This window comes from Plecotus auritus, assembly GCF_963455305.1.
Source record: "Plecotus auritus genome assembly, chromosome: 14".
Classification (NCBI taxonomy): Eukaryota; Metazoa; Chordata; class Mammalia; order Chiroptera; family Vespertilionidae; genus Plecotus; species Plecotus auritus.
In genome coordinates, this window is record NC_137780.1 from 1598052 (window position 1) to 1605006 (window position 6955).

Here is a 6955-nt window from a genome sequence, read left to right on the forward strand (position 1 = left end):
AGTGGCCAGATTATTATGCATTCAGAGATCATCATCATCTGGCCACTCAGTGTATAACACTCTAGTAAATTTTACATATCTGGGAGAACAAAAGGAAAGTTGATACTCCATAGAACACATTTTTAAAAGAGCTTGCCAGAACATTTTAAAATAGAGAAATTTACTTTAAAAAAAAACCAAAAAACTCAAGATGTCCACCGCAGATTTAACAGCTCCAAAGCTTTTATCATATTTGAACGCCCTGTTTTAAAATATGAGACCACATTTCTGATCCAGATCAAGCCTCCTTGGCCCACCTCGGGTCCCCTGAGGTGGGCTGTACCCTTCAGCTCTCTTCATTTGTCCACCTAAAATCATTTTTTCCCTGGCTAACACTCTGTGTTCACCCATCTACGAGGATATCCGTGTTTCTAGAAGCTCTGCACACATTCACGTGTTTTCTTAACAAGGACACGTGCGCGTTTCATTCGGCGACTTGATTCGCTCGCTGTCCCCACGGGAGCATCAGCCCCGGGGAGAGATGTGGACCGAGAGGACTCCCTCCCACAGGGTCCCCGTGTCCTCACGTCGCTTGCCCACTCCTCAACGCATGTGCCTGGAGGGTGTGTCCAAGGGCTTTGCCATCCTAACATTGCGGGATACAGCCAACATCCTTGCACATGGTTCTTTTTATTTTTTTCATTTTGATTTCGGAGAGGAAGGGAGAGGGAGAGGGAGACAGAAACATCCATGATGAGAGAGAACCATGGACCGGCTGCCTCCTGCACGCCCCCTACTGGGGATCGAGCCGGCCACCCAGGCACGTGCCCTGATGGGGAATCGAACCTCGACCTCCTGGCTCCTAGGTTGATACTCAACCCCTGAGCCACGCCTGCCGGGCAGAATTTGGATCTCTTTAACGATCACCAATCCCATCACCAAAAGATCGAGGCCAGGAAGCGAAGGGGAGAACAGTGAGGGGCGGGAAGGCCGTACCTCCACCTGGACCATCAGGCACCTCTGCCGCCGAAGCTTGACCACGTAACCGTACACGTCCACCCTGTTCTCCGCCTCCAGGCCCTCCAGCATGGCGTCGATGCCGATGTAGGTGCCCGTGCGCCCCACGCCCGCGCTGGCCACAGACACACAGCAGGAGGAGGCGTGGTCCCGGCAGGGCAAGGGGTGCCAAGGCCGACGGGGGTGAAGCAGAGAGAGGAGCGTGAGTGCGTGCACCCGGGTGGTCCCCCCAGTGTGGCCGTGGCCCGAGGGTAGGTGCCCGGCCAGCCCCGGGGGTCCCGTGCAGGCCCCTCACCTGCAGTGCACCAGGATGGGGCCGCTGAAGAAGTTGCTGAAGGCGTTGACCCTCCTGCGCAGCTTCAGGAGCAGGTGGGGGTCCTCGGGCACCCCGTGGTCCGGCCAGCTGGTGAACTGGACGTGTGTCACCTCCCTCCCGGCTATCTTCTCTTTTTTCTAGTCAGGAGAGAATACGTTCTTTGAGCTGATTTCATTTTTCATTTTTCCAAGGCAAAATAAATAAATGGAAGGGGTGGGGGGGACCCGTCCAATAATCCCCCCGCACCATGCACGCTTCGTTCGGCCATGGGTGCATGGTCTTCCTTTCCTTTTCTCTTTTAAAAATATATTTTTAATTATTTCAGAGAGGAAGGAAAAGAGAGGTAGAAACGTCCATGATAAGAGAGAGAATCATGGATTGGCTGCCTCCTGCACGCCCCCCTATTGGGGATCGAGCCCGCAACCCAGGCCTGTACCCTGACCGGGAATCGAACCCTGACCTCCTAGTTCATAGGTCGACACTCAACCGTGGAGCCACAACGGCCGGGCTAAAGTCAGTTTTTAAAAACTTATTTGATTTTCAAAGAATCAAACTTCCCTACATCAACTAGAACAGGGGTGGGCAAACTTTTTGACTCGAGGGCCACAGTGGGTTCTTAAACTGGACCGGAGGGCTGGAACAAAAGCATGGATGGAGTGTTTGTGTGAACTAATATAAATTCAAAGTAAAGGAGCGGAGGGGAGAGCAAGAGAACCGGATAGAACAGCCGGATCTGGCCCGCGGGCCATAGTTTGCCCACGGCTGAACTAGGACAGTTTTTTTCCGAGCTTTGCAAGTGGGCTTTCGGGATAAGTCGATTCTCAATCTTCCAGGATTGTACTTTTGGACAAATAGTACGAAGAGAAAAGCGATGTCGTAAAACGTGCTCACGTTGGTGATGTGGAACTTCTGGATGATGTAATCTGGGCAGGTTTTGTACTCCGTGACCTTTACAAGGACATCCCCGTACTCCTGGGTGCTCTCCTCCATCGATGGCCAGTACTCTGCACACTTGTTCTGTAGGTTAAGGAAATCATGGACAATGCCGGTTTTCAAAACCGCAAGTATTCATGAATTTTTAAACATTCATATATATCCTATCTAATAAAAGAGTGATATGCAAATTGACCATCACTCCAACACACAAGATGGCTGCCCCCATGTGGACACAAGATGGCCCCCACAAGATGGCCAGCAGGGGAGGGCTGTTGGGAGGGACCAGGCCTGCGGGGGAGGGCAGTTGGGGGTGACCAGGCCTGCAGGGGAGGGCAGTTGGGGGGGGGGACCCAGGCCTGCAGGGGAGGGCAGTTGGGGGGGACCAGACCAGCAGGGGAGAGCAGTTAGGGGCGATGAGGCTGGCAGGGGAGGGCAGTTAGGAGTGACCAGGTTGGCAGAGGAGGGCAGTTAGGGGGGACCAGGCCTGCAGGGGAGGGCAGTTGGAGGAGACCAGGCCTGCAGGGGAGGGCAGTTGGGCAGGGACCAGGCCGGCAGGGGAGGGCAGTTGGAGGAGACCAGGCCTGCAGGGGAGGGCAGTTGGGGGAGACCAGGCCTGCAGGGGAGGGCAGTTGGGGGGTACCAGGCCTGCAGGGGAGGGCAGTTGGGCAGGGACCAGGCCGGCAGGGGAGGGCAGTTAGGGGCAAGCAGGCTGGCAGGGGAGCAGTTAGGCATCAATCAGGCTGGCAGGCAGAAGTGGTTAGGGGCAATCAGGAAGGCAGGCAGGCGAGCAGTTGGGAGCCAGCAGTCCTGGATGGTGAGAGGGATGTCCGACTGCCTGTTTAGGCTCAATCCTACCAGGATCGGGCCTAAACGGGCAATCGGACATCCCTTGAGGGGTCCCAGATTGGAGAGGGTGCAGGCTGGGCTGAGGGACACACACCCCTGTGCACGAATTTCATGCACCGGGCCTCTAGTATATTTTAAACTATATTGATACTATATATCAATATATAAACATTCTTATATATATATTTCTTTTTTCAATTGATTTCAGAGAGGAAGGGAGATGGAGAGAGAGAGATAGAAACATCAATGATCAGAACCACTGATTGGCTGCCTCCTGCACACCCCCTACTGGGGATGGAGCCCAAAACCCAGGCATGTGCCCTTGAGTGGAATCGAACCAGGGACCCTTCAGTCCACAGGCCGACGCTCGACCCACTGAGCCATACTGGCTAGGGCCCAAGCTCCGTTTTGCTTCAAGTATTCACAAGTATGTGTGAAATGGGCTCGTAGAACTTACAACAATACTTATAACAAGAAATAGGAATCAAATTTAAGTCCAGCAGGTAAGCATTGACATTGTATTCCTCTTTACATATAGGTACCTGTGTACATCTAGGGATACACGTACAAATTTGATTTTTATACATAGAGGAAACATTCCGACCCAGTGTTCCTCTGGTTAAAATAGGGAACCATCTCTTAGTCACCAAGCACGTGACCGTGGCCTTTGGACATGGGATCCATTGCTCTCTCTTCCCAGTCTCCACCCTGCCCCCCCCTTCCCCCTGCCCCAGAGTCATCCGGGTCCTTACCCTGCTTCCTTCTTCGCATCGAGTGACCATGACAATGACTGTGGCTTTCTGTTCCCAGATCATCCTCCAGAAATCATCCACGGTCTCCTCCCTGGGACCTAGGAGGGGGATACAGGCAACCTAAGACACCCCTTCTTGAACGCGCCCCAAAACGGTGCCTCACAGGGAATCCGGGACTGTCGGTGGGTTACCTTGCGCAGCGATGTACTTCCTGGGTTCCTTGTAACCCTGTGCAACACACACACAAAGGCATATTGTCAACCGAACGCCCGGTCATTCCTTCACGTGCAGAATCGGGTCGGGGAGGGGGCGGGGCGGGGAGTAGGATGGTACTTTGCCACTGTTTCTCGGTTGTGAATTTCACTCAGCATTTCCAGTTATCGAGGATTTTAGTAACTCCCCAGGCATTGGACTGTGCTAACCATGACAGGTGGCATTTACAGACAACAGTCATGACTTGTGTGTGTCTTTGCTCTGCACCCAAGACAATCAAAAACAAACTAGACTTGGTTCTCATCTATGGCCCAGTGGTGTATAAGGGTAATGTAGGTGTTCCTGTCTTTTTTTAAAATATACTTTTCATTGATTTCAGAGAGGCAGGGAGAGGGAGAGAGAGAGAGAAACATTCATGACGAGAGAGAGAATCATGGATCGGCTGCCTCCTGCACGCCCCACACCGGGGATCGAGCCCACAACCCAGGCATATCCCCTGACTGGAAATTGAACTGTGACCTCCTGGTTCATAGGTCGACGCTCAACCACTGAGCCATGTGGGCCAGGCTGTTTCTGTGATTTATATCCTTCCAACCTCATGGCACCAAGGCAGCTGATCAATGGTTCTCTCTCATCATTGATGTTTCTCTCTCTCTCTCTCTCTCTCTCTCTCCCTTCCTCTCTCTGAAATCAATGAAAAAAAATATTTAAAAAAAAGAAAAAGGAAGTTCTAAAATGTTGCCATGGCCAGGAAGGAACGGACGGCAAAGGGCTGAGGACAGAATGGGGGAGACGTCCCCGTAGCCCTGGCCGCGGGCCCCGTACTCACATCAATGTAGCTGGCGTTGATGTAGTTGGACCCTGCGTCTCCGTTGATCTCCGACAGCTCCACACGGTTGTAGTCATCTGTCCCAAGAACAGAAACAAGAGTCAGTGCTGAAGAACCAAGTCAACGCTGAAGAACCGCCCAAGCCGTTTTGGCTCAGCAGATGGAGCAGCAGCCTGTGGACTGAAGGGTCCCCGGTTTGATTCCCGGTCAGGGCACATGTCCAGGTTTCATGCTCCATCCTCAATAGGGGGCATGCAGGAGGCAGCCGATCCATGATTCTCTCATCATGGATGCTTCTCTCTCTCTCTCTCTCTCCCTCTCCCTTCCTCTCTGAAATCGATAAAAATATATTTAAAAAAATACTGAAGAACCCAGGAGCCCACCCGTCTAGAAACCTCGCTCTCAGCCACCACCTACAGGGCAGGATGTCCACGTAGCGGTTCTTGTTCTGGTTGAAGGACTTCCGAGCCTCCTTGATGGGGAACTTGCTGAAGACCCGGGGGATGCTCTGAAAGAGACAAGGATCCCGAGGTCACGGCGGATTCAACCAGAACGGTCTCCCCCTCGCCAGCGATGGTCTTTGTGGCAACGGGGCACCCTTTTCTCACCTGAAATTCAGCCAGAAAAAGTCTCCCTTCATCCGCGATCTTCCTCTTGTAAGTCTCCAGTAACACGTCTGCGTGGATGGGCTCCACGTTCATCAGCTGTTTCTCGTCATCTTTAAGCAGATGGAAGAGTCAGGACCAGCCAGGGTCGTGTCTCTCTCTCAGAGGGTCACACACATATCTACGCTTATATCTTAGGATTTTAATCCTTGCTGGTTAAGTCAGTAAATGCAAGCATTGTCACCATCTCTACAGAGGAGGTCCAGGTTAGATAAAAAGTGTTGTTTTCTTATTGAAAATGAATGGATTCAGCCCAGTTGAGCATCAACCTATGAACCAGGAGGTCTTGGTTCGATCCCTGTTCAGGGCACATGCTTGGGTTGCGAGCTCAATCCCCAGTGTGAGGCGTGCAGGGGGCAGCCGATCCATGATTCTCTCTCATCATTGATGTTTCTATCTCTCTCTCCCTCTCCCTTTCTCTCTGAAATAAGATATCTACACTAATAAAAGAGTAAGATGCAAATTGACCGTACCTTCATGATGCACACGAGCCAATCAGGAATGAGTATGCAAATTAACCCAACAAAGATGGCGGGTTAATTTGCATACATAGGCACCAAGAGGCCAGGGGCATTCTGCACTGCCCCAGCCGCTCCAGGCCTCTGGGCAGCGTGGGAAGGCAGAAAGGTGGCTCCCGGACAGAACAAAAAGGCAGCTCTGGTCGGAGCGAAGGCGGTGCCAGCAGCCAGGGGAAGGAAGGCCCATTCTTGCACAAATCTTCGTGCATCGGGCCTCTAGTTTATATATAAAATGGATGGATTCAAACGTGCGGGAAGCGTAATTCATCAGTTAAGAAAACAGCATACTTACCCCTTGCCACCAGTTCCTGTTCTTCATCCAAAGGGCTGCGAAAAGAAGAAATGCACATTTCTATTCTGAACCATAGCATCCGGTTGGCTCTCAACTCATATTTAATAAATGTGTCGAAGGAAGGAGGGAATGGAGGCAGAAAGGATAATTAAAAAAAGGGAGAGGAAAGAGGGTCGGGGAAGTGGACCGGGGAAGGAAGAAAGAACCACGGGGGGAAGGAGACGATGAAGGAGGAGAAGAGGGGAGCGAAGGAAAGATGAGGAAGGAAAAAATACCCATGAAGGACTGCCTGCTCCCCTCAGCTAAGAGACGGATTCATTTTGGTGTAAAACTCTGGTTTTTCATAAAATGTAGTTGTCCCTGGCCAAAGGCATACATATACCTTCCTAGGGTCCCCTCCCTTTGGTCCTGGCCATGCCTACGACCCTCTGGCCCACTTGGTTCGGAGATGAATATACGTAGTCATCGGTCGTAATGGAACGAGATCCACGCCGTCACCAGCGAACGTAGAAAACGTTGGTAGTTGATATAAACCAATAGGACCACGCGAACCATCTTGGAGCTGCTGGACTTCACACCAGTCTCGTCGTTG

General features: G+C 51.9%; 1 protein-coding gene across 1 annotated transcript in view; it reads right to left on the reverse strand.

Annotated features, from left to right (window-relative positions):
- PTPRC (protein tyrosine phosphatase receptor type C) overlaps positions 1-6955 on the reverse strand; it is an 82123-nt gene that overhangs the window by 16580 nt on the left and 58588 nt on the right. Inside the window, exons 14-22 of the mRNA XM_080651067.1 lie at positions 6364-6398; positions 5497-5606; positions 5306-5396; positions 4889-4965; positions 4038-4074; positions 3847-3944; positions 2204-2329; positions 1292-1449; positions 976-1111 (exon numbers count right to left, since the gene is read on the reverse strand). Of these exons, the coding sequence (XP_080507193.1) occupies positions 976-1111; positions 1292-1449; positions 2204-2329; positions 3847-3944; positions 4038-4074; positions 4889-4965; positions 5306-5396; positions 5497-5606; positions 6364-6398 (868 nt within the window). The remainder of the gene's footprint in view (positions 1-975; positions 1112-1291; positions 1450-2203; positions 2330-3846; positions 3945-4037; positions 4075-4888; positions 4966-5305; positions 5397-5496; positions 5607-6363; positions 6399-6955) is intronic.